The following is a 27523-nucleotide window of genomic DNA, read 5'->3' as shown; positions in this document are numbered from 1 at the left end:
CCTTAATCCGCAACAGTTGAAATTATTGGAGTTTTAAACTTGGAACTGTCCCTTTCACCACTGGAGCAAGCAGGCCTGATACCACTGAGGATACAATGTATGATTTTTGTGTGGTTTATTATAAAATACTTCATAAATTTCTTAATTCACTTGTGCCGGTCAAGGATATGGGTTCTGTAGCACAACCGGATAATGGATCCTTCCTTGATCTATAACGCCTGACCTTGACTGGGAATTCTATCAGCAAGGCCCCGCTCTCATCTCTGCCAACATTCACATTCATGAACTTTTGACCAAGTTCTCTAAATGGTTACAAGTCTCCTTTCCTCCAGTGAAATCCGGACTCTGATTTGTTTAATCAGAGACACACAGGTTTCTGTAAATGCTGGAAATCTAGAGCAAAACACACAAAATGTTGGAGCAGCTCAGTGAGTCAGACTGTACCTATGGAGAGGCTCAGTGGGTCAGACTGTACCTACGGAGAGTCTCAGTGGGTCAGACTGTAGCTACGCTCAGTGAGTCAGACTGTACCTACGGAGAGGCTCAGTGGGTCAGACTGTACCTACGGAGAGTCTCAGTGGGTCAGACTGTACCTACGGAGAGGCTCAGTGGGTCAGGCTGTACCTACGGAGAGGCTCAGTGGGTCAGGCTGTAGCTACGGAGAGGCTCAGTGGGTCAGACTGTAGCTACGGAGAGGCTCAGTGAGTCAGACTGTATCTACGGAGAGGTTCAGTGGGTCAGGCGGTACCTACGGAGAGGCTCAGTGGGTCAGACTGTACCTACGGAGAGGTTCAGTGGGTCAGACTGTACCTACAGAGAGGCTCAGTGAGTCAGGCGGTACCTACGGAGGGAAACCGTTGACATTTTGGGTCGAGACCCTTCATGAGGATCAATAAGATTAGTATTTGCTCTCAAGGTGTGGTTAGAGAGGGACAATGAACAACTATATATTTTGATCTAAATTTTTAAAAAGTATTCAAAGATAATGCTGTAAACAGTGAAGTTTATAGGGCTCAGTATTTGGAATTACTTAGTAACCTGTTCTTTCAGTACTGATGCAGGGTTTCGACATGAAGCATCAACTGTTCCTTTCCTCTCACAGATCTTGCTGGACACCAAGTTTCTCCAGCAGATTGTTTGCTGCTTCAGGTTCTAGTATTTGCAGTCTCCCTGAGCCAGCACTTCTCTTTTTCATTGAAGAGTGGCCACTGACAGTGCTCTTTGTGCTGCACCTGCGTGGCTGGTACAATTGGAAGGCGTCGGGTCTGGGTTTCACTCCAGAGGTTGGAGCACAAGATTCCTGGGCCAATGCTTCAGCAGCAATGCGGCATTGTCATTGGAGACATGGTAAACTGAGACTCTGTTTGATGAGTGTGGAGAAAAGCAAAACTCTTCCATGGCAACTCTCACAAAAAGCAGGGGGTCTCAGCAGGTCAGGCAACATCTATAGAGAGGATTAAACAGAGGACATTTTCAGGCTGAGACCCTTCATCAGGACTCTTCAAGTGTTCCACATCATTATTTTGAGAAGGAGAAAGGGAGTTCTCCGCAGTGACCAGGGCAATATCACTAATAAATGGTTGACATGATCATTATTACAGTACTGTGCAAGCCTTAGGCATCCTGGATATATATATAAAAGTGTGTGTGTGTCTAAGACTTTTGCACAGTACTGTAGTACTTTATTGCTGCAAAAAAAAAACATTTCATGACATGTGAGTGATGATAAACCTGATTCTGATATGATTCTCTATTGTGGACTGAGAGAGGATGGGGACAAGGAGAGGAGAATCATGGTTGGGAAGAGGGGAAGGGAGGGAGCAGGAAGGATCAGAGGGACATTTTGTGACAATTAATAAGCCAATTGTTTGGAATCAAATGACCTTACCTGGTGTCTCAGGGCTGGGTGTGTCTGCACCCACGCCACACCCACCCCCGGCCCTCCTTCTCTGCCACCTGTCCCACACCCCTCCCATGGCACTCCACCCTCACCTTTCCCAACATCCTTGGCTCCTGCCAGGTTTACAAACCCGCCCTCCGCTTCACTTTGACAAACACAGTACTGTGCTAAAGTCTTAACCACCCTAGCTATACAGATGTGCCTAACACCTTTGCACCGTCCTGTAAGTGGTTGCTTGTTGGTGTTTCTAGTAAGCAAATTTACTCCTGTGCTTCATGCATAACAACAGTGATTGCACTAAAAGTTATTTATTGACTAAATACTTACAGTGTTGTGTCATTTGCTATATATAATAATACATGTTTATGTGACTTCATGTAAAATTTTGAGCAACACACGCAGAATGCTGGATGAACTCAGCAAGTCAGGCAGGAGAATAAACAAGTCGAAATCATCATCGTCATCATGTGCCATCCTCTGCCAGAGCCTCAGTGACCACTTTCTTCCACTGCGGTCTGTCGGCAGTCAAACCTCTTGCATCTCTGGTGGTGAGGCTGGTCCACTTCTTGATGTTGTCAATCCAGGTTGTCCTCCGTCTGCCTTGGGAGCGGTTTCCTTCTACTCTACCTTCAAGCACAGTGCGTTCCAGTGTGTCATCAGTGCTTGAGATGTGCCCAAAATAGTGAAGTTTCCTTTGGATAATGGTTTCCAGAAGTATTGGTTTTGTGCCAATCTCTTCTAGGATGAAATTGCTGGATCTCCTTTCAATGTATGATACCCTGAGGATCCGTCTGTATGTCCACAAATCAAATGCTGTCAACCTCTTTTCATCAGCTGCTTTGAGGGTCCATGTTTCACAGCCGTATAGGGTTACTGGCCAGACGAGACTCTTGAGGAGGCGTATCCTGGTGTCAGTGCTCACAGATCTATCTTTCCAGATGTTCCAGAGTTTGATATATACAACAATAAATGTTTATGTGACTTGATGGAAAATCTTTTCTGGACAGACTATGTGAAATCCCTTGGAATGTTTTCCGACCTTAAGGACTGCCATCACCAAGGATGTTTTCAAGAGGTGGCGTCTCGAGAAGGTGGCATCCATCTCTAAAGACCTTTCCCATCTGGGACATGCTGTCTTCTCGTAATGACCATCAGATAGGAGCCTGAAGACCGACTGGCGCGGTGTCACCGTGGCAACAACTGAACCAAGACTCTGGGTACTGGCAGCGACTGAGCCCAGGTGTGGAGGAACAGCAAAAGACTCTGGGACTCTGCCACGGTGAGCGCTGGCAGCGACTGAGCCCAGGTGCAGATGAATGGCAGACTACAAGTGAAAGTCCTACCGTTTTACTCAGTCCCCCTACAAGATTCACTCGGACTGGGTCTGAGCAGGTATTGCTAGAAGTTGAAGTTACTTTACACATGCAATAATGGGAGGATAAACCAATGGATTATTGGGAAGCCAGGGTAAATTATTTACTGCCCATTTCACTTTTTAATAATTCCGCCATGGTCGGCCCCAAGCCAGGCTGTGAAGGGAGGAGGGTTGGGCATGAAGCTAGCAAACCCATGGCATAAAAACTCAGAGCTACAGAAGCACCAGCAGTTGCTCTGAAGACCTCATCCCTGGGAGAGGAAGGAAGAGATGGGCTACACCTGGCATAACTTGAAATATTGGCCCAGGACCAGGGAATCTGATGAGGTGTTGTCAGCGGCCTATGCAGGGGTGATGGGTTGAACTCAACAAACTCACTCTTTTTGTTCAAGGGATGTGGACTTTACAGACTGATTGAGCACTTAATTGCTCGTCCATGATCGTCCTTGAGAAGGTGATGAAGGGCTACCGCCTTGTAACGCTGGGTCCAAGGTATACCCACAATACTGTCAGGGAGAGACTGCCAGGAGTTTGGGAAGGACAGTGTGTGGCTTGGAGGCAACATCCAAGCAGTAGTTTTGGTGCTTCTGTCCTTCTTGTTGGTAGAAGGAGGACAGAAGCGCCTCCATACAAACTTCTATTAAATGTTGAAATTGAACCCAGATCCAGCAGCTCGTGCCGCACTTGCATCAACCTCAGAGTGAAGAAGCTCCCCCTCTGGTTCCCCTTAAATACTTCACCTTTCACCCTTAACCTATGACCTCTGGTTCATGCATCATGTCACATAAGGTTCAAAGGTCAGAGACATGTATACAATATACATCCCGAAATGCTTTTTCTATGCAAAACATCCACGAAAACAGAGAAGTGCCCCAAAGAATGAAAGACAGTTAAACCTGAGAACCGCAAAGTCCCCCCCAGCTCCTCCCGTGTGTAAGCGGCAGCGAGCAACGATTACCCCTCCCCCCAACAGCAAAATTAAACGTGCATCAGTACAATCACTGAGCCCAAGCATGTGCTAAGTGATAACAAAGACACGGACCTTGCAGTTACCCCAGAAGTTTCACATTTCATCCGAATTCAACAACCCACAGGTTCTCTCTCTCCACGGCAGGGGAGAGGGAAGTGTCCCCCATTTTCACAGCGGGCAGGAGACATAACAACAACCTGCTGGTTTACGATCTTAAAAGATGACATAAGATGACATACCACAGAGTTACACTTGTCCCTCTTTTGTTCACTGTGCAATTCAGTGTGTATGTTATCTCCTCTCCCAGCATTGACCCTAGGGTCATTTGATGAGGTAGCCAATAACATGGCTACAAAGAAACAAAAGTCAATGCCACGGTTCTTTTATGCACACACTTTTAAATTTGTGTCACTGCAGTGTAAATCTATGGTGTCCAAGGCACCATGGTAGTGTAGCAGTTAGCATGGTCAGGCCACACTTAGATCCCCTCCAGTTCGCCTACCAGCCCCGACTGGGAGTTGAGGATGCCATCGTCTACCTGCTGAACCGTGTCTACGCCCACCTGGACAAGCCAGCGAGCACTGTGAGGGTCATGTTTTTTGACTTCTCCAGTGCGTTCAACACCATCCGCCCTGCTCTGCTGGGGGAGAAGTTGACAGCGATGCAGGTGGATGCTTTCCTGGTGTCATGGATTCTTGATTACCTGACTGGCAGACCACAGTACGTGTGCTTGCAACACTGTGTGTCCGACAGAGTGATCAGCAGCACTGGGGCTCCACAGGGGACTGTCTTGTCTCCCTATCTCTTCACCATTTACACCTCGGACTTCAACTACTGCACAGAGTCTTGTCATCTTCAGAAGTTTTCGGATGACTCTGCATCAGCAGGGGAGATGAGGCTGAGTACAGGGCTACGATAGGAAACTTTGTCACATGGTGTGAGCAGAATTATCTGCAGCTTACTGTGAAAAAGACTAAGGAGCTGGTGGTAGACCTGAGGAGAGCTAAGGTACCGGTGACCTGTTTCCATCCAGGGGGTCAGTGTGGACATGGTGGAGGATTACAAATACCTGGGGATACAAATTGACAATAAACTGGACTGGTCAAAGAACACTGAGGCTGTCTACAAGAAGAGTCAGAGCCGCCTCTATTTCCTGAGGAGGCTGAGGTCCTTTAACATCTGTCGGACAATGCTGAGGATGTTCTACGAGTCTGTGGTGGCCAGTGCGATCATGTTTACTGTTGTGTGCTGGGGCAGCAGGCTGGGGGTAGCAGACACCAACAGAATCAACAAACTCATTCGTAAGGCCAGTGATGTTGTGGGGATGGAACTGGACTCTCTGATGGTGGTGTCTGAAAAGAGGATGCTGTCTAAGTTGCATGCCATCTTGGTCAATGTCTCCCATCCACTACATAATGTACTGGTTGGGCACAGGAGTACATTCAGCCAGAGACTCATTCCACCGAGATGCAGCACAGAGCGTCATAGGAAGTCATTCCTGCCTGTGGCCATCAAACTTTACAACTCCTCCCTTGGAGGGTCAGACACCCTGAGCCGATAGGCTGGTCCTGGACTTATTTCCTGGCATAATTTACATATTACTATTTAATTATTTATGGTTTCATTACTATTTATTATTTATGGTGCAACTGTAATGAAAATCAATTTCCCCCGGGATCAATAAAGTATGACTATGACTATGTCTATGACGTTGTCACAGCTTGGAGCATCAGAGTTCAGAGTTCAATTCTGATGTCATCTGTAAGGAATCTGTATGTCCTACCCATGAACCCTGTGGGTTACCTTTGGGTGCTCTTGTTAGCAGGTTAAGTGTAAATTGTCCAGTGATTAGTCTAGGTGGAGGTTGCTGGGTGGTGCAGCTCGAAAAGCTGGAAAGGTCTGTTCCATAATACATAGTAGAAGAATTATGTCATTTGGCCCATCGAGTCTCAGCTCCAATCTCCTGCCTTCTCCCCATATTCTTTCTTGCCCTGACTAATCAAGAACGTATCAAACTCTGCCTTAAAGATACCCAATGATTTGGCCTCCTCAGCTGCCTGTGGCAACAAATTCCATAGATTCACCACCCTCCGGCTAAAGAAAGTGTATCTGAATAAATAAATATTTAACATTTAATTGATGTTTTTTAAAACATTACTGATTTAAAGAATTTTTGTGATCACAAGCATGTACGTAATTATTTTTTGACTTACACCGCTAAGGTTCAAAAGGCCTAGGGAGCTTGTGCGTGTCCAGTGCAGGCAAGTTTGTCCCGACCTTTGGAACAGGCACCTCTCAGAAAAAAAACAAAAGAGACGAAAGTCAATCCACACCATGTCTGGCTGAAGTTTTGATTTACAACAGCAACTTTACAGAGGAAAGAAAGAAACTTGTCACTTGGCTCCCCATCCACCCTCCCCTTCACCAGGGTTCACCTATCACCTCCCAGTTTCTACTCCCACACCTTCCCCACCACCTTCCTCCCCCTCCTGACGAAGGGTCCAGTTCGAAACAATTGGGCTCTTTATTCCTCTCCACTGAAACTGTTCGACCTCCTGAGTTCCTCCAGCATTTTGTGTGACTGAGTATGACCTCTGCTGGACTTCTGGCCACTGACTACGATTGCGAGGGTCTGTTGCCAATTCCTGCGGAATAAAAGCGGAGAACTCGGCTGGTGGGTTCCCACCCCGGGGTCCACAAACCCCTTGCTTATGGTATTGGTCCATGCAATAAAGAACGTTGCCCACCCCCATACCCCTGCAAAGATGATGAAAGGTCACCAGCTGAAATGCAATGTGACCTTGATTCATTTCTCTTCAGATCCTGTGTGTTTCCAACACTCCTCTTTTCTACTGTACATTTCAACTGCATATGATATTTTGGGGAGAAACGGTTAAGTTACTGGACAAATTTGTCCGCCTTTTCTCTGTGCGGTTTCTCAAACAAGAGAAAATCTGCAGGTGCTGGAAATCCAGAGCAACACACGCAAAATGCTGGAGGAACTCAGCAGGTCAGACAGCATCTGTGGAAAAATGTACAGTCGATGTTTCGGGCCAAGACCCTCCAGGAGGACTAACCGAAGGGTCTCAGCCCAAAACCTTGACTGTAATTTTTCTATAAATGCTGCCTGGCCGGCTGAGCTCCTCCAACATTTTGAACATGTTGCTTTTCACTGATTCTATTGTGTTTTTTTGTATTTACTGTGAATACCCACACGAAAATTAATCTTGGTAGTATTTGGCGACATAGTGTATATGTACTTTCATAGTATATTTTACTTTGATCTTTGAAAATATATAGTGCCAATTAATTTAAACTCTTAAATAAGTTTTTTTTGGGTGGGTGGTTGCTTCATGATCAATTCCTCATGGAATACAAATGTAGTGTGGTGTCCCAATCCTGTTCGCCAGATCTGGAACACCTCATGATCGAGTGCCGTCCATTTTACCTGCCACAGGAGGTTTCAGTAATCATTTTGGTAGCGGTGCACGTTCCACCTCAGGCCAATGTCCAACAGGCTCGAGACGAACTGAGCGATGTGATCAACAGGCATGAAGCAACACATCCTGATGCCTTCCCCGTCACTTTGGGGAATTTTAACTAGGTCAGCTTCAAAAAGTCGCTAATTAATTATTATCAACAAATCACTTGTAGCACCAGAGGAAACAACACACTGGACCATTGCTACACCACCATCAAGAATGCCCACCGTGCGATTCCACGCCCTCACTTCGGGAAGTCTGATCACCCGGCTGTACTTCTACTCCCTGAGTACAGGCAGAGACTGAAGACTGCAGCACCAGTAGTGAGGACCAAGAAGGTATGGACAAGGGAAGCACAGGGGCTCTCACAGGACTGCTTTGAATTGGTGGACTGGATTCATCTTCAAGTCTGGATGAGCATACTACAGTTATTAGCGACTTCATTAAAACCTGTGTGGAAGAGTGTGTGCCTATGAAAACTTGCTGTACATTCCCAAACCAAAAGTCATGGGTGAACCAGAATGTTCACAGCCTGCTGAGGTATGGACAAGGTATAGCCAAGGCTCTTACCATTAATACTATATTCTGCCATCATATTTGACCTACCAAAATGAACCAGCTCACACTTATCTGGGTTGAACTCCATCTGCCACTTCTCAGCCCAGTTAGAGGCAACATTGGATGCACGTCAACTCTGGCAGGGTTTGTGGTCTATTACCCCCTGCAAAGTAAAACCCAACATCATGAATGGCAGTGATGTTTCACTACCAGACGAACTATGCCCGCTTTGAAAGGAAGAAGAGAAGATCCCTGTGGCACCCGGTGACCCCGTGATCTCTGTCTCGGAGGCCGACATCAGGCTGTCTTTCACGAGGGTGAACCCTCACAAGGTGGCAGGCCTCAATGGAGTACCCTGTAAGGCTCTGAAAACTTGTGCCAACCAACTGGCAGAGGTACTTGAAGACATTTTCAATCTCTCACTGCTATGGTTGGAAGTACCCCCCCGCTTCAAAAAGACAACAATTATACCAGTGCCTAAGAAGTGTAGTGTGAGCTGCCTTAATGAATATCGGCCAGTAGCGCTCACACTCACGGCAATTAAATGCTTTGAAAGGTTGGTCATGGTGAGAATCAACTCCTGCCTTAGCAAGGACTTGGACCCACTGCAGTTTGCCTATCACCACAATCGGTCTACAGCGGACGTGAACTCAATGGCTCTCCACACAGCCTTGGATCACCCGGACAATACAGATACGAATGTCAGGATGCTGTTCATTGACTGTAGCTCAGTGTATAACACCATCATTCCCACTGTCCTGATCCTGCAGAACCTGGGCCTCTGTCCCTCCCTCTGCAACCGGATCCTCGACTTCCTAACCGGAAGACCTCAATCTGTGCGGATTGGTAAGAACATCCCCACCTTGTTGACAGTCAAGACTGGTGTACCTCAGGGGTGTGTGCTTAGCCCACTGCTCTACTCTCTCTATACCCATGACTGTGTGGCTAGGCACAGCTCAAATACCATCTACAAATTTGCTGATGATACAACCCTTGTTGGCAGAATCTCAGATGGTGACGAGAGAGCGTTCAGGAGCCAGATATACTCCCAACAAAGATAAAACAGCCTACAGAGAAGTCAGTGCCCTGACACAGTTGTACCTAGAAAACAACCTCTTCCTCAATGTCGAAAAAAATAGTTGATCATGGATTACAGAAGGAATGGAGAAAGGCTAGCCCCTATTGTTATCAATAGCACTGTAGCTGAGAGGGTGATTAGTTTCAAGTTCCTGGGTGTACACATCTCTGAGGATCTCAGCTGGATTGTACATACCGGCTGTGTGGTGATAAAAGTACGGTCGGACGGCTGAAGAAGTTCGGCATGTGTCCCCAGACTCTCAGGGCTTTCTACAGGGGCACCATGGAGAGCATCCTGACCGGCTGTGACACTGCCAGGTACGGGAACTGTACTTCCCCGAATCGCAGGGCATGACAGAGAGCGGTGCGGCAGCCCAGCGAATCTGCGGATGTGAACTGTCCTCCATTTGGGACATGTACAGCAGCAGGTGTGTAAAAAGGGCCCGGAGGGTTGTCAGGGACTCCAGCCACCCCAACCACAAACTGTTTCAGTGCATTGCACCATTAAGGCCAGGACCAACAGGCTCCAGACAGCTTCTTTCACCAGGCCATCAGATTTATCAACACACATTGATCTGACTGTACATATGTGTATACAAAACAATCATGTCTAGTCAAGTCAAGTCACTTTTTATTGTCATTTCAACCATAACTGCTGGTACAGAACATAGTAAAAATGAGACAACATTTTCCAGAACCATGGTGCTACATGAAACAACACAAAACTACAATAGGCTACAGACCTACCCAGGACTGCATAAAGTGCGCAATACAGTGCAGGCATTACGATAAATAATAAACAAGACAATATGCACAGTAGAGGGCAGTAGGTTGGTATCAATCCAGGCTCTGGGTATCGAGGAGTCTGATGGCTTGGGGGAAGAAACTGTTACACAGTCTGGTCGTGAGAGCCCGAATGCTTCGGTGCCTTTTGCCAGATGGCAGGAGGGAGAAGAGTTTGTATGAGGGGTGCGTGGGGTCCTTCACAATACTGTTAGCTTTGTGGGTGCAGCGTGTGGTGTAAATGTCTGTAATGGCAGGAAGAGAGACCCCGACGATCTTCTCAGCTGACCTCACCATCCGCTGCAGGGTCTTGCGATCTGAGATGGTGCAATTTCCGAACCAGACAGCAATGCAGCTGCTCAGGATGCTCTCGATACATCCTCTGTAGAATGTGGTGAGGATGGGGTGGGAGATGGACTTTTCTCAGCCTTCGCAGGAAGTAGAGACGCTACTATAAATTCTAAATACTAAATTCTGAATTCTGTATCAGCAGACTGAATGATGTCACAGCAACGTCAGTAAGACCAAAGAGCTGATTGTGGATATCAGAAAGGGTGGGAGGAGGGAACACCAGCCTACCCTCAGAGGGATCAGAAATGGAGAGAGTGAGCAGTTTCAAGTCCCTGGCTGTCAATACCTCTGAGGATCTAACCTGGTCCCAACATATCGATGCATCTATTAAGAAGGCAAGACAGCAGCTATGTTCCATCGGGAGTCTGAGGAGATCTGGTTTGACACTGTACTGTGGAGAGCATTCTGACTGGCTGCATCACCATCTGGTATGGGGGGGGGGTCACTGCACAGGGTCGAAAGAAGCTACAGTAAGTGGTAAACTCAGTCAGCTCCATCTTGGGCACTAGTCTCCAGAGTACCCAGGACATCTTCAAGGAGCGATGCCTGCAGAAAGGTGACGTCCATCATTAAGAGCCCCCATCACCCAGGTCATGCCTTGTTCTCATTGCTGTCAACAGGAAGGCACACACTCAACGATTCAGGAACAGCTTCTTCCCCTCTGCCATCTGATTTCTGAACGGACATTGAATCCATGAACACTACCTCACCACTTTTTAAAAACATTTCTGTTTTTGCACTACTTTACATATATTCTTAATGTCATTCAGTTTCTTTCATTCAATATCATCATGTACTGCTGGTGCAAAGTTAACGAGTTTCACGACGTACGCCAGTGATACTCAATCTGATTCTGTTTACAATGAAACCAGTGGACTGAAATTTACGAAAATAAACCTGGTTTGATAAATGCTTCATAGAAGGTAGTTGACTATCCCCTTGTGGTGTGACGTCTCGTGATCTACCAGTATAGCTGACTTTTCCGTGCTCTAGCGGACTATTGATTTTGGGGCAATCAGTGGTGACAATGTCTGAACGATGTGCAGAAATAAAGTACTAAGTACGTATACATCACCATACACTACCCTGAGATTTATTTTCCTGCAGGCATTCACAGTAGAACAAGGAAGTTTATTTATTTTTATTTGGAAAGGGCCCTTCCTGGCCAAAGAGCTGCATTGCCCTTTAACCCACCTACTTGACCCGAGCCTAATCATGGGACAATTTACAATGACCAATGAAACTTACTAACCTGTACGTCTTTGGACTGTGGGAAGAAACCCACGTGCTCATGGGAAGAATGTACAAACTTGTAACAGACGGTGCCGGAGTTGAACTCTGAACTCCAGAACGTCCCAAACTGTAGTAGCGTCATGCAGTAGAATCAATAAAAAAATACAAGAAAAACAGACTGACAAATGGCCAATGTGTCCCGACGAAGGGTCTGGGCCTGAAACGTCGACTGTACCTCTTCCTATAGATGCTGCCTGGCCTGCTCTGTTCCACCTGCATTTTTTGTGTGTGTTGGCTGAACGACCAATGTGTAAAAGGCAAACTGTGCAAATGCAATAATAATACAAAATAAGTAAATAATACTGAGAAAATGACTTGTTGAGTCCTTGAAAGTCAATCCATGGGTTGTGGAATCAGTTCAGAATCGAGGTGAATGAAGTTGTGTCCACACCGGTTCAGGATCCTGATGGTTGAAGGATAATAATGGTTCTTGAACTGGTGGAGTGGGGCCCAAGGCTCCTGTACCTCCCTCCTGAAGGCAGCAGCAGGAAGAGAAATGAATAGTTCTCCTTTCATAGAATCTTATTTCTGAGGACGTTTGTATGAATATTGGTACTTCCAGAGTGTAAGTCACAAATACACCTGTTTTCTAGCAAAGGTGAGTTCAATGTACACCAGCAGGAATGGTAGCCCAAACTTGCCCTGCATCGAGAATCCAATAGTTAGTTCTTAGCTGAGATTTATTATCTCAGGACTTGCCCTGTGTGTCACAGAAGCAGATGGAACATGGTATCAACACACTCAGCTGGGACTCCAGACCGGTGTCTGTGGAGGCATTGACTGCTGGAATGGGTTCCTGATTTTCTTGGGCTGTCCAATGGAGAAAGAACGATAATCCGGGAGGGGTGGGAGAAATGTGTCAACTGAGTCTGTAAATGGCCATTGCTCCTTCTCTGGGACGGTTACAGTGGTTGCTGAATGACTTGCAGGTTCAGGTGGATTGGATGGGATTAAGGAAGTAATTTCTAACTGCATCTGCAAGATATATTGATTCACACCCCACAACAACTCACCCCTTTCTCTTCCTGATGGCACTTCCTCGGCCTGAAATGTAGTCTGTTTAATCCCCTTCCATTCGGGCTGCCTGACCTGCTGAGTTCCTCCAGCACTTTGTGCGTCTTGCTCTTAATTTCCCTAAGAAAAGTATTGTGCAGCGTGTAAGTTCAGGGCAAATCTCCATAGTTTGAAAAATCTTAGATGATAGGGCATATACAAATAACTGGGGGATCTCCCTCCGTTCACATGCATACTTCTGGTCTGGTCTAACACTGCCCTACAGTCCTCTGAGAGCCCTGTCTTAGTTCAACCCTGCTGTCTTATCCATCTTCCACTCCCTCCACTCCACCCACTACCACTCGTGCTTTCCTCTACGCAGTTCTCAAGCTCAGGGATTCTCATCTAAACCTCTCCATGTCTAACTGGTTGGGCGCTGGATGAGAATTGAACCTGCGCACAGCAGTAATGGGAATATTGAAGGTCAACACCCGTCAGAATAAAGTTTATTATCACTGAAATTTGTTCTTTTGCAGCTGCAGTATGATGCAAAGACAAGCTTAGTATTAATGACAATAAATACGTAGAGCAAATAGTTCATGGACCATTCAGAAATCAGCTGGCAGAGGGGAAAAGCCATTTCTGAATCTCTGAAGGTGGGTCATCAGGCTAGTAACAAGTAACTAGTAACTAGGAGAGTGCATGCCCGAGATAGTGAGGGATCTCAATGATGGGTGGCACTTTCTTGAGGCACCACTGCTTGAAGATGTCCCCGGGGTGGGGAGGTTTCTGCCTGTGGTGGAGGGATCAGCCATGATGAAATGGTGGTGCACACTCAATGGGCCCAATGGCCTAATCCTGCTCCCATATCTCAGAGTCATATGGCTGTTGGTTTCTGCTTTGAATGGAAATGTCTGAGAAACTATGGGTATGAGTTCGAGTAATATGGGTTAAAGTGTAACCAGGACACAAATTATAAAGATAAACTTGTAAATTTAAGATCTTTCTTACACAACAGTTGGGAAGGGTGGAATTGGGACACAGAGGCCAGTGATGATAGAAGGGACCAGACAAAAATAGAAATAGATAGAGCAAGCAACACACACAAATTGCTGGAGAAACTCAGCAGGGTTCAAAGGATTTCGGCCCGAAACATCAGTCGTACTCTTTTCCTAGATGCTGCCTGGTTTGCTGAGTTTCTCCAGCATTTTGTGCGTGTTGCTCGGATTTCCAGCATTTGCAGAGTTTCTCGTTTGTGAGTAGATGGAGTGAGATGTTTTCCCCCGTCTGCCTCATCCATCTCCTAATTCCACCCCTTCCCTCCCCACCCTAACCTAGCTCGACCTGCTTGTCATCCTCCAATCGTCCTCAGTTGACCCATCACTCAGTCCTGTATCAACATTCCCCCTATCCTCTTAATACTGACTATCAGTCCCGATGCAGGGTTTCAACCTGAAGTGTCTACGATTCCTCCCACACCACCACCTGCAGATGCTGCTCCATATGCTGAGTTCCTCCAGCAGATTATTTGTTGCTCCTGATTCTGGTATCCGCAGTCTCATGTCTCTGACTATCTATTATGTATTGTTGGGCAGAGGTGTCACCTTTCAGGTGGATCTTAAAATAAGGCCTTGTGTTTCCTGTTGCAGTGCAACTGATCAAATAACCCTCTCCAAAGAGCAGGGGAGATATTCCAAGTGTCCTGATCTGCAACAATATTATCCTTCAAACACTGTTACTAAGTAAGTATTATTTGATCACTTTATTGTGAGATTATGTTTAAGCTATTTGCAGAATTCTTACAACACAACTCAATTTTCCTTTTTAAGTTGAAAATATGTGCAGGTTATAAAGTTGACCTGAAGGATTTGTCTTTCCACTGATGTTGCTTAACCTGAGTGTTTCCAGCTTCAAGATGAGCAGGAAAGGCATATGCACAGAGAAAAGAATATGTTCATGCAACTTATTAGTGTTTGGAATGGAAGACCCGCGGGGTGGCCGTGCGCCCAGCTGAGAAAGGACGGTGCAACCTTCCAACACTGCACCAGCCTCGGCTTCCAAATGAATGAAACCCGCCGCAGGGAAGGGGGCAAAAACCCGGAAGCTCCGTCGGAAGTGGCGTCAGTCACGTGTCAATGATGTGGCAAGAAATTTCTATCGAAACCTCCGCAGAACAAAATAGTCCTCCCAGCTCTCCCTACTCGGTGAGGGAAAAATAAAACGAAAAGCGCAAACATGTATTTTTAAAAGTTAAATGTAGGTGAATACGGATGATTCTGGGCCGGTGAAGAGGCGATGTTGAAGGGGGTAGGTGGTACTCTCCCCTTCCCAGTCCTCGAGGCCAGGCTGGCGGCGGTTCACCTCCACGGCGGGGCGGGGCGGGTGTAGCACTCCGCCGCGCTGTTTCCGGTTGGCCGCCATTGCGGGTTGGTGGCTGCGCTGCGGCTCGTCGCCCCGGACGGTTCCCAAGCAGACGGAGGGAGCGCCGCCGACGGACAGGTGAGGCGCCGGCGTGCGGCCAGGCTCTCGGGGGGACTGGCACGGGCGTGGTGGCCGCGGTGTAACCGGCTGTCAAATTTCTCCCCCTCAGGTTCCTCACGCCCTCCCTCTCGCACCGACCTCCCCTCAGTCCGTGAGGCGCGACCCCGAACGCCGACACCACAGCCCCGGAGCCGGGACTCGACCGCCGACATGGCGCAGATCCTGCCCATCCGCTTCCAGGAGCACCTGCAGGTGAGGTCAGGTCAGGCCGGGCCGGGCTAGGCCGGCTGCGCCCTCGGGCTCGCCGGGGCCCGCGTTCGCCTCTCAGCCCAGCCCCTCTGGGAGGGGAGGGTGGGTGGGGAGGCGGCGAGTGTCAAGCGGGAGCCGCTATCCCCGGCACCCGCCTCCCTCTGCAGCTCGGGTCTCGAGTTTTAATCCAACTCCCCGGGGGCCGGTTAAACCTCGAACCGCAGCCGGGGGCCCAATGTCAGCCGCGGGAGGAAATGTTTAACATTTCAGCCCTTGAGTTGTACTTCCTCCCCCTCCGGCCCTGCGCCGAGGAAGCGGAGAGTCCAGTGGTCGGAGAAGGGCTCTCGCCGGCAGGGTTCCGGTATGCTGACTGATGCTGCCTTTTTTAGTATGAATTCTCGGCCACTTGAAACGTTTAACGGCTTGACACTTACGGCGGTTTCGCACTGAAACCGAGAGATTTCTCAAAGTTTAATTGCCTGCATCAGGTTGAAGTTAGGAGTCACTACAGATGAATTATAAACGGGCTGGTCGCTGTATGTATCGAGCTGCTGACATCTCGTGTTAATTCGATGTCATGACTTTGGTGTTTTTTTGGGGGGAGGAAAGACTGTAAACTGTTTTCGTACTCCCTGTATCCACACGTTTTTAATTACAGAGGAACAAGCTGAGGTGTGGGTGGACTGTGCTGTTTGAAGAATAAATACTTTGACTTGCTTGGCAAATCGGAATTGGAGGGAGGAATTAGTCATGTGACCTTTAGAACTCGTTCCGCCATTCATTCATCTTGTCTGACTGACCTTCTACCTCGGGTGGTTTCCTGCTCTCGTACGCTAATATGCAGGGATCCATTGATTTAGTTTAAGCTCCCACTAAGTAGGGGGGACAATTCTTAAACTTCCCATCTTCTAAAGTGAAGAAATTCCATCTCAGTTGTGCCCCTTCCTGCCATAGGCTCCTGGTGACAAGTTCAGCCAGGTGACACATCCTGCATGTGTCATTCAGCTGAGATTCAAATTTTAATGAGATCAAATTTCGATGAGATCACTTCCCCACTTTCAGCCATGGGCCATGTTCTTTTGCTTTTTCCTCATTGGCATACCTGCCCATTCTAGAGCCAAACTTATTAGACTCGGTGCCATACACACAAAATGCTGGTAGAACACAGCAGGCCAGGCTGCATCTGTAGGAAGAGGTACAGTCGATGTTTCGGGCCAGGACCCTTCGTCAGGACTGACAAGACTCAGTGCCAGTTGTCTTTCAAGACCAAAACTCTGTATAGTACTCCAGTGTAGTCTTGTAAATGCAGTAATATGTATTTAACAAACTCCTGTGTATTTAAGGTAAATGTGTAATTTTCTCTGTAGTTTCCCTGCATGTTAATTTTCAATGATTTGTGTACAAGCGTATCTAGGTCCTTTTCAATACTATTCAAATCAGTTTGTCAAAACTTTTCAAGGCACCCAACTTAACAGAAATCTGTTAGTGTAAACTAAATCTTAAACTGCTGATATGATCTTCCCTGCAGTATGGTTGTAAATGCTAGTTTCAACTTTTCAACATGTAATGAAGGGATTGCTCATCTTTAATTGCCTGATAAATGTGCTATTTTTAGACTATGCAAAATTCAGGGCATTGTGGTAGTAGTTGAGTCGTGTTAGGGGTTGACATTGAATTTGTCTTGAAGTTCAGTTGATTGCTGTAAGTAGGTGGTGGTGTGTGGTTTTTCATTTTGAGAGCAGGGTAATGATCTGTTTTGGGGCTGGGGCAGTTGGGGTGGGTATTACAGCAAAACTTCAACCTAGCACAAGTGCCAGCTTGTGTACTCTCACTTAACATCCAAAACAAAGATTCTGAAGATGCTGGAAACCCAGAGAAACAGACAAAATGCTGAAATATCCCTTTCCTGGTGATTGGTCTTGGCCTGAAACGTCAACTATTTATTGCTCTCCAAAGATGCTGTCTGAACCACTGAGTTCCCCTGGCATTTTGTATGTTAACATCCAGACAGCTTTAATTTACTTGATAGATGTCAAGCTGTGTTCCCAATGAGCAGGTTAAAATTAAAGTGAACGTGGCCCTGGTCAGTGTAAAGGTGGGGGAAAATTGCTGCTAAGCCAGATGTCATAGATAATGGATTATCAGAGTTCTGCTATACCCTGGAACAGAAATACTGCACTGAAGTGTGGTGGCCTTCCCCCAAAAATCCTCATGTCAGGTGTATGTTTCCAGTACTTAAATTGCAAGCAATCTTTGAAAATGACTAATCAGATTTCAGTTCCTGTCAGACTTCGCAAATGAACCTGACTATGCTACGATGTTAATTAGGGGCATAAGCAACCTTAAGCTCACCTCATTGATTCCACTGTTTTGGAAGGAACCCTTTAACAAACCCAGTTTACCATTGGACCTTGGCTACCCACGTGGAAGAAGGAGGGCTGTGTGAGAGAGAAGGGTTAGATTGATCTTGGATATACGAGATTTTGTAGATGTTGGAAAGTCAGAGTAACATAGACATACACATATGCTGGAGGAACTCAGCAGGTTGGGCAGCATCTATGGAGAGAAATAAAGAGCTGACATTTTGGCCCAAGACCCTTCATCAGGACTCATCACATCCAAAACGTCAGCTCTTTATTCATCTCCATAGATATCACCTGACCTGTTTCTCCTGCATTTTGTGTGCTCTTGATTGATCTTGGCACACCATAATGGGCCAAAGGGCCTTTACTGTGTTCTGTGTACCCCAGGTGATGGTCATGACCTAGGTTCCCACTTATTTGTGTTGCTTCTTTATAATGGTCTCCAATTTTAAAACTGGTAAAGGTCCTCCAATTGAAACAAGGCTTGACCTGGTGAGTTCTTCGGGCAGATAGAGTCATCAGCTATGGTTGGCAGCTAAAGGAAAGCTCTGATCTCAAACTTCCGCTGCCTTGCGGCCATACCATTCATGGGCATGTCTTCGTGAGTAAACCCTGAGGAAATGCAGTTCCTGAGGTAGTCCAATGTTAAGTTTAATGCTGATACGCAACTCCTGTGACACAACTGGTGCCAAACTGTATTGGTCTCTGCCGTTCATTAGGATTCATCAGCTGTGTGGAGACGGAAGCTGGGGCATGGGCAGTAGTGTGTTCTCCATATCATACTTGGTTTTGTGATGTAAAATTTCTTTGTATGTTCATTCTGGATTGAAATCCCAATAAACCCGCTCATCTCACATGCTGGGATGTACAGTCTGCTCACTGGCAACTTGTAGGATGGTAACTGGTGCAGTATTGATTGATCATTACTGCATGCAGTAAATTGATATCTTTTGGTACTCATATAACTCCAAGGCAGTTATGCACATCATTTTTCTGTTAAATAGTTATAGTCATACTTTATTGATCCCAGGGGAAATTGGTTTTCATTACAGTTGCCCCATAAATAATTAAATAGTAATAAAACCATAAATAGTTAAATAGTAATATGTAAATTATGCCAGTAAATTATGAAATAAGTCCAGGACCAGCCTATTGGCTCAGGGTGTCTGACCCTCCAAGGGAGGAGTTGTAAAGTTTGATGGCCACAGGCAGGAATGACTTCCTATGACGCTCTGTGTTGCATCTCGGTGGAATGAGTCTCTGGCTGAATGTACTCCTGTGCCCACCCAGTACATTATGTAGTGGATGGGAGACATTGTCCAAGATGGCATGCAACTTGGACAGCATCCTCTTTTCAGACACCGCCGTCAGAGTCCAGTTCCATCCCCACAACATCACTGGCCTTACGAATGAGTTTGTTGATTCTGTTGGTGTCTGCTACCCTCAGCCTGCAGCCCCAGCACACAACAGCAAACATGATCGCACTGGCCACCACAGACTCGTAGAACATCCTCAGCATCATCCAGCAGATGTTAAAGGACCTCAGTCTCCTCAGGAAATAGAGACAGCTCTGACCCTTCTTGTAGACAGCCTCAGTGTTCTTTGGCCAGTCCAGTTTATTGTCAATAAAAACCAAACTTCCAGATTCCTGACCTGGATATCAAGGGTTGGGATGTTTAAAAACTGTCTCATTTTGTCATCTGCTTCTCTCCCACCCTTGTGGTTATTACCTGTTTTCGTCTAGCTGAAATGGAAAGTTATGGAAAGGGTCTTTTAAGAGACTCCTGGACAGGTATTTGGAGCTCAGAAAAATAGAGGGCTATGGGTAACCCTAGATAATTCTTAGGTAAGGACATGTTCGGCACAGCATTGTGGGCCGAAGGGCCTGTATTGTGCTGTAGGTTTTCTATGTTATTACACCTACCAGTTTGTAGACCCTTGTGTCATTTCTATTTGTACACCAACCTTTCATTCACAAAAGATGGACAAGTACATTACCAATTTGGAGTTTTTGTGTGTACTTTAGTTTACGCAAGTCATCAGATCCTAATTCTGTGGTTTTGAAACTTCAAGTTTGTGAACTTTTTCACTAAAAGGAATGGTATTACTGGAACTTTGTGTTTGTCTTCAGGAAGTTTATCTATTTGTCGGTGTAACACTTAAAATTTGCAAATTTGAATTATGACCAAACTGCTGCTTTGAGTAACCTTTAAATCTATTTAATATTGTATTGATCCCAAGATTTTTAGTGTAAACTTCACTAAATTTCTTAAAACCAGGGCTTGACAAGGCCTGACTGTTTTGCCAACATCTGTTTGTCTAGCAGGTGCCATCAACCAAACAGGATACTATTCATAAGATTAACATTATCAAAATGTAAGCACAACATTTTCCCCAGCCCCGTGGGTTTGGTTTAATACCCTATAACAAAGTTATGTGGTTGGTAGGTTAACTGGCTACTGCTGGTTATTGGGTGGTGGGGTGGAGATGTGTCTCTTATCAAAGGAGGTGTAAGATGCTCCTTCCCTCCATTAGCCCGCAGGTCACCCTTGGAAAAAGTGTAGCACCTGCTAACCTCTCTTCCTCGTCTCCCCCCCCCTCCCCCTGGGATCAGGGTCACGTGAAGTCATGGGAGCAGGTGGTGAATGGTCGTGTGAGCAGCTGATGCATCTCACAAGTTCTGGTTATGTGACCGTTGATCCTAGGCAGACAATCTCTGAAAAATACTGATAATGGCTGGTGTCACCTGTCCTGTAAAGGCACTGCCCAGAAGAAAACAATGGCATACCACTTCTGCAGTTAAATTTTGCCAAGAACAATCATGGTCATGGAAAACCCATGTCAAACAACACGGCACATAAAGATTGAACGAAGTATTTACAGCTGGGTAATTGAAATAAGTTGAGCTTGTAGATGTTAATGGAGAAATGGCTAGGGGAATAGACTGCTTAAGAGCTGCAATAGACTTAATGGACTGAATGTCAAATGAAATGTAACGGCAGATCACAGCCATAGACTGGTGTTGGCTCTAACTCTTCAAATTTGACTAAAGTAACTTGCTCACTTTTTCAGCCCACAAAATGCTGGAGGAACTCAGCAGGTCAGGCAGAGCAATTGACATTCGAAGTTTTGTACAATGAGGCAAATTCAGTAATTTCTTAGTCCCCACCCAAATTTCAGTAGTTCTGGAACCCTATGATGGTGGGTTGGGAAGGGATCACCTTGACTGCCAGGCCCTGTCATGTGTGGGTGCAGTAGTTCATAGTTCTCTTGCAGGCCTTGTCATAGCCCACAAAAGGTTTGGTAGAAAAACTTTCTAAAATACCTACTTTCCCTGAGTCATCATGTGACCTCAAAAGCTGCTTGGATCTTCACGTAACCTTTCCATTTTTGTTTTTTACCACTTTCCTGCTGGTGCTTCCTGGCCCAGTTCCTTGTTTCCTAGATGACAGGATGTGATAATTGGATATTATGGGGAAATTGATATTTTTGGAAACGTTAGCCCTCCTCAGTTGTTGAGGTCCCTCTAGGTTCAATTGCATCTTAATGAATTTTTGGCTCTAAATTGCATTATCACGTTAAACTTGATGGAGGATTGTGGAGACTGATTTGTACAGCCCTCTAAATTATGGTCTTTTTTTCCTTTTGAATGCAGAGTCATTTGTAATTGGACTGCTACTTGCTCTGGTTAGCTAACTACTACTTGGCAGCCATACATCTGTGTGACTTGATTAAATGGATTATTCCCCTGTCTTGGTTTTTTTTTGGGAGTATTTTAGTAATATGTGTATAGAATTTGAGCTAATTTTACCAAGATTCCAAGAATCAAACTGCAGACTAATTAATCACCACTTATTGTGCCTTGTTTTGAATTTTTAGTTGCTTCAAACATGCTATGCCTGATTACTACCCAAAACCTGGCCACTTTTCAAACCCACCACTTCCCACTTTCAGTTGAAAGTCCACAATTTGACTTATTTTAAATTAAAAATGCAATATTAAAAGTTTGCATCTGTAGCTTTAATTCATGAACCATTGTTGTTTTTATGACTGGCTCTTTATATTGGTAGTGAGCATTTGTATTTTAACTTTATGCCAGTTTCCTAGGCAGCTGGTAACTTGGAAATCAGACCATGGTGTTCACAGAATTGGAATAAACTAGTTTCTTCACCAACAAAAGGCACATCTGCAGTAGCTTTATACTTGTGTGGGGTCTTCACTGAGTATCAGCTGCCTGCATGTAGATCAATATTTTAAGATCCCCTTCCCAGCATTGCATATGTTGGACTAACAGGCCTTTTTTTTTTGCTTCTAGCTCTAAATTTCAAGGCTTGTTACATTTTGACTACCATGGTGTGCATTAATCATTAACAATATGGACATAGTAAAAGTATGCCAAAGAGTGAAACGAGCTAGTCCCTGCACATATTTGTAAGATCTATTGAGACTTGATGTACCAGCACACTTGTTATAGAATATTAGATGGGCTTTGTAACTTGTATACAAATCAGTGTTGTGAGCTTGCACCCTGGTACAATGGCTGAACTGTTACATTTATTTTTTACGTAAAGGGAATGTTGTGCTAGGGCTACTGACGAACCATTCCATTTTCGGGTATGCAAAATTAAATGGTCACCTCCATAATTCAACTTGCGTCACATGAATTTTGGTAAAGATGTTTGAGGGAATCTGCCACAGAGCATACAAGAGGCTAAGGTCTGGCAATATTTTGTATCTTGGATTCATGACTTATAGATTCTACATTTAAATAGTATTAAGAAGATGAAATGATACCAGTTTTGGTCTCCGGGCTAACTTAGCCATAAGATAGTTCATGGACACCCAAGTGCTTGAAGTAACTTGGTTAAGTTAAAATCATCTCTGATGCTTGACAAGATGTGCCCTTTGGCAGGCTTGCTTGCAGGTTGAGTAGAATCTAATTGTACTTGAGATGTTGCCTGCCAGGTGAGGGAAAGCAACGATAGTGATTGGTGTATCAAATGTTGGATTGTTCCACCCCAGATTTGAAGCAAGATGGAGCTCCAGCACCATGTCATCACTTGGTTTTCAGAATGTCTGAAGCAGATTTCTCGTCTCATCAAGATGGGGGGAGGGGTGGAAGGGAAGACTCTCTTTGCACAAGATCCTGGCTCATCTACGTTCTACATTGCAGTAGGCATCTTTGGCTCCGAAAAGCTTTTGCTGCCACCCTCTGCATTCAGGTGCTCTTCCACAGGATGTAAATTATGTGGGTAAACAAGGCATGGCTGTGCAGGAGATGTGTAAGGTGGTATGTATTTAAATATAGCTATTGTTGCAGACTGCTCTAGAGGCAAAGTTATTTACAAAATGCCAGCTACATTGGTTAAAGTGTGGACCGGTTAAAAGCAGAGGTTGGTAGATTCTTGATTAGTAATGACACTGAAGGTTACGGGGAGAAGGCAGGAGAATAGGGTTGAGGGGAAAGTAAATCAGCCATGAGTGAATGGTGGAGCTGACTTGATGGGCCAAATGGCCTCATTTTGCTTCTTTGTCTTGAGGTCTAACACTGAACCTAATTTGTTTCTGTAAGTTGCTTTTCAAAATGGGCATAATTGACAAAGTTGGTATTTTGTGAATATTGCCCTCCGACCAATGTAGCAGTTGTGATTTAGAACTGCATGACTTTCTGAGTAACTTGAAAAGGTTGAGACCCCCACAGTATTGTGAATCTACGGTTGAGGAGACGAGGACAGCAGGTTACTTGGTGTGAAGATAAATAATTTGAATGGCTTAACAACAAACCTGTAGTTTTATAGTTCTTGTTAATCTAAATTGAAATTCCATGATATTTTGAAAACTCTCCTGAATTAAGTGCAGGCTTCTGTGTGGTGTCGAGTGACTTAAATTCTATCTCCAGCCAATTCCGCGTAATCCTCTTTCTGGATTTAGAAGCATCCAGTCATCGGCTTGTCAGTTACCACTGGATGGTATCCCAGATTATATTTTGCCGTTGGTCTGATAATTGGAAAGGAGGCCAAGAGCTGCATGTGCATTTGATTCTAAATTTTTATTGAATGATCTTTTGTCCATTTCTTAATCATTTGTCTTAATGTATAGAATGTCTACAGGAGCTGGATTACATTGAGTACCTGCAAGTTCACTGTGCAGTACATTGGCATGTGCTACCAGTGTGTAGTGTCATGGCGTAGTTGGTTATCAGCACATGCCTCAGCTTTGGTTAGATTGCTGCAACTTGTGCATTCCACTGGAAATCCTGAGTTTTTCTTGCCACTTTTAGTATGGGTGTTTTGCTATTGGCCGGATTGCTGTCACCCGACAAAACTAACAGAAATAATTTTAAAACAGTACTGTGCCTACTGTATTACTGGGAGTTATCCTACAGCAGTCTGGAGCCATTGGTTTTTATGTATAGTGAAATAGTTTTTGTCCACTTCCCATGGGACCAAGTTGGCAAATTGCTATATTATCAGTAATCAAAATGATAATGTTTCACAGTAGAAATGTGAAACATTTTTGAAGTGCTACTTTTTAAATAGGGTAGTATAATAAAATTGAATTATGTATTTGAGTAGTCTCTTGGACCAGTGATTGATTCAAGTCATCGTTGGGTAAAGGATAGTGTTCTCTTCAATAATATGCAGTTAATGTTTTAAATATATTGAGCATTCCCAGAACTACCTGCAGTACTGAATTTCAGTCGTGTAAATTAGTATTATTTAAGTTTGTGCTGTCCAGTGGGAATGACCTGTTAATCCATTGTTTCTAGTATTGGACTGTGAATTTGCAGAAACTCTGGGTTCTGAGATTTGAGAATGGTCTCAACTGGAATGTGGAGCTGAACTGATGATGCCTGGGGGTCTGTTGAATCTGGTTTCTTCGTGAACTGCAACTGGTGACTGGTTGGAGTCCTGATTTTTCCCCCTCTGCCTTAACAGAGGACTCCATGTTAAGCATGTGTTTTTTGCTGGCATTGAATTTATGTACCTTGTTGAGCACAAGTTGTTTCTTGCAGAAAAAAAATGTCAACTGTGACTCCTCTCCATAGATGCTGCCAGTCTTGCTGAATTACTCCTGCGCTTTGTTACTCATGAATGGATCTGCACCTTGTGGTATTACAGGATTGGATCTATTGAATGCTTATGGCCCTGCTGGTATTTACTTGAATGTTATAGTGCTGGGTGGAGACTTGTAAGGTTTAGAAACCCGATGAAGGGTCACGACCTGAACATTGACTTTTTTTTTAGATTATGAGAACACTCAGTCCTCTTTTATTGTTATTTAGAAATGCATATATGCATTAAGAAATAATACAATGTTCCTCCAGAGTGATATCACAGAAAACAGGACAAACCAAAGACTAACACTGACAGAACCACATAGTTATAACATATAGTTACAGCAGTGCAAAACAATACCATAATTTGATAAAGAACAGACCATGGGCACGGTAAAAAAAAAAGTCTCAAGTCCCGATCGACTCCCGAGTCCCTGAGTAGGTGGCAAAAGGGAGAAACTCCCTGCCATAAATCTCCAGGCACTGACAACTGCCGATGCATTGGAAGCAGCTGACGCAGAGTCCGTCCATCCGAAAACTTTGAGCCTCCCTCCAGCCCCTCCGATACAGCCTCCCGAGTGCCTTCAACCTAGCCCCGGCCACCGAAACAAAGCCAAGGATTCGGGGCCTTCTGCTCCTGAGATTCCAGTTACCACACAGTATCAGCGGCAGCGAAGCGAGCATTTCAGAAGTTTCTCCAGTTGTTCCTCCGTACTGTCACGTCTGTCTCCATCAAATCAGAATTGTGCACAGTACCCTACTTGACAGATTACAGATATTCATCACTGGAAAGGCCGCGCGCGCTGTGTTGCGTCGCCATCTTCTCCTCCTCCTTTTTATTCCTCTCTTTAGCTGCTGACTGATGTGATGAGTTCTTCCAGCACTTTGTGTTATTCAAAGTTTAGAACTTTGTGTCTGGAGCTAGTAAAGGCTTCCATGGAAGGAGTAACTCTGCAGATTTGTATCTGTAGTACAATTATCCTGGTTTTAAATGTTAAGTCACTTGTACACTGGGAAATTAGCTTAAATTTTTAGGAATCTATCATCTGGGTTTAGTTTCTGCAGTATTCATGTAGTGCACTCTGCTGTAGTCCCAAGCAGCGCTATCTTTCTTGTAACATAACTTAAGTCTCTTCACACTAGAGGTGGCAGAAATGATGATTGAGATGGACACATTGGCAATGTTTAAAAGCCATCTAGCTAAATACTTGGATAGGAGAGATTTGGACAGCAATGGGTCAAACGTGGGCAGGTTGGAATAGAAGGGCCTGTTCCCATGACATATGACTGACCCAAGATGTGGTAGAGGCAGATACGTTAGGGACTTTCAAGAAACGCTTGGATAATCATAAGGCTGATTAGGAAGAAATGGAGGGCTATGATGGAGGAAAAGGTTGGATTTATCTTGCGGTATGTTAAAAGGTCAGCAGAGCATGGGCTGAAGGATCTGTACTGCTCTGTAATGTTCTCTTTTGATGTTCTGTAGGATATACACTCAATGGCCACTTTATTGAGTGCACCTGATTGTTAATGCAAATATCTCATCAGCCAATCATGTGGCAGCAACTCAGTGTATAAAAGTGTGCAGCATGGTTAAGAAGTTCAGTTCACACCAGACATCTGAATGGGGAAGAAATGTGTTCTATGTGACTTTGACCATGTTGGTGCCAGACTAGGTGGTTTGAGTATCTCAAACTACTGATCTCCTGGGATTTTCGCTCGTGCCTGTTATAGAGAATGATGCAACAAACAAACATCCATTGCATGATAGTTTGGGTGAAAAGCCTTTAGTGAGAGAGGTCAGAGGAGAATGGCCAGATTAGATCTAGCTGACAGGAAGATGACAGTAACTCAGATAATCGTGCATTACAAGTGGTGCAGAAGAGCATCACTGAATGTACAACATGTTGAACCTTGGATTCACGATGGACCACAGCAGCAGAAGACCACGAACATACAGAATTGTACTCAGTGGCCTGTTTATTAGGTACCGTTTGATTAGGTACTTTGGTCTGAAATCTAGAAATAATTTTAGTAAATTAGTAACAAATAGTAGAGAAAAGATACGTTGCTGAACTAGCAGGGTCAGTTTGTAACATTAAGCTCTATATGGTCATAGTAATATTTGTTTTAAAATGTGATTTTAGCATTGTAGCCTTTCTCATTGATCTGCCAGTTGAGGTTCATATTGCCTTGCAGTGGCTGGCTTTGTTCTTTTGGGAACATATTTAAGGTAACTGTCGTTGATCAACCATTTCAAATTGGTACAAGTGCACAAATAGTAATTTAGCTGAACAATTTGCCTATTGTCCTTCCTGATTAAATATTGTGGCATTATGACTTGAGTGTGGGTTTAGTTTGTGCTTAGTTGGCTGGATCAGCACTTGGAAAATTAAGTTGCCATTGATATTAATGACTTACCTGGCTCAATGCCGCACTATTTTCAGCAATATTTGTGGGGGCAGGAGAAGATTCAGACAATGGCCTTTTAGTCGGCTTCTATTGAGGTATATCTGTGCAAACATCTCGGCTTGTACAATGTTAGAACTTCGGGGGGGGGTGGAATATGAGGTTAGTTGCCCATGAAACAT

At 44.9% G+C, this 27523-nt stretch overlaps 1 protein-coding gene across 1 annotated transcript in view; it reads left to right on the top strand.

The window, feature by feature from the left end:
• Positions 1–15092: 15092 nt before the first annotated feature.
• Positions 15093–27523, top strand: part of LOC134336839 (clathrin heavy chain 1) — an 83105-nt gene continuing 70674 nt past the window's right edge. The window contains exons 1-2 of the mRNA XM_063031392.1: positions 15093–15281; positions 15373–15515. Coding sequence (XP_062887462.1) covers positions 15474–15515 — 42 coding nt within the window. The 5' untranslated portion in view covers positions 15093–15281; positions 15373–15473. The remainder of the gene's footprint in view (positions 15282–15372; positions 15516–27523) is intronic.

This window comes from Mobula hypostoma, chromosome 23, assembly GCF_963921235.1.
Source record: "Mobula hypostoma chromosome 23, sMobHyp1.1, whole genome shotgun sequence".
In the NCBI taxonomy this organism is placed as follows: Eukaryota; Metazoa; Chordata; class Chondrichthyes; order Myliobatiformes; family Myliobatidae; genus Mobula; species Mobula hypostoma.
Note: the sequence above shows the minus strand (reverse complement) of the source record. Positions and strands in the feature narration are given on the sequence as shown.